Source organism: Acanthisitta chloris, unplaced genomic scaffold, assembly GCF_000695815.1.
Source record: "Acanthisitta chloris isolate BGI_N310 unplaced genomic scaffold, ASM69581v1 scaffold41495, whole genome shotgun sequence".
Classification (NCBI taxonomy): Eukaryota; Metazoa; Chordata; class Aves; order Passeriformes; family Acanthisittidae; genus Acanthisitta; species Acanthisitta chloris.
Window position 1 is genome coordinate 1 of NW_008674994.1, and position 502 is coordinate 502.

The following is a 502-nucleotide window of genomic DNA, read 5'->3' on the forward strand; positions in this document are numbered from 1 at the left end:
GGTGTTTGTTGCAGCCGCTTCAGAAACGACGGAGAACTGTGGAGGATTTCAACAAGTTCTGCACCTTTGTTCTGGCCTATGCAGGCTACATCCCCTACCCTGAAGAGGTAAGGAGGTCTGTTTGCTCGTCTACAAAGACGGTGGTTCCCCTGGGCCCCCTGCCATGTGCAGACCCAGCTCCTGATCTTACAGAATCATAGAATGGGAAGGGACCTTAGAGATCATCTAGTTCCAGGGCCCCATCCAACCTGGCCTTGAAGTTTGGATAGATACTCTTGGAGAGTCATGCTCCAGCCCCAGCCCCTCTCACCTTACCCTGAATGTCTGTGCTGCAATTTCCCGTGCTAATCCTGTGTCTCTTCCCCTCTTGCAGTATGTGCACTGGACCCACGGAGGCAGCATGAGCCCCCAGAACAGCACGGGAAGCACTCAGGACAGCGATAGCTCAGTCTCATCTCACTCCTCTGACTGCCACATCCTCATGGACAATAGGAAGAGCAGG

General features: G+C 53.8%; 1 protein-coding gene across 1 annotated transcript in view; it reads left to right on the forward strand.

Moving 5' to 3' along the window:
- Window positions 1-17: 17 nt before the first annotated feature.
- LOC103802996 (PHD finger protein 13-like) overlaps window positions 18-502 on the forward strand; it is a gene marked incomplete at its 5' end in the record, with an annotated part of 1,607 nt that continues 1,122 nt past the window's right edge. Inside the window, 2 exons of the mRNA XM_009075531.1 lie at window positions 18-107; window positions 374-448. Of these exons, the coding sequence (XP_009073779.1) occupies window positions 18-107; window positions 374-448 (165 nt within the window). The remainder of the gene's footprint in view (window positions 108-373; window positions 449-502) is intronic.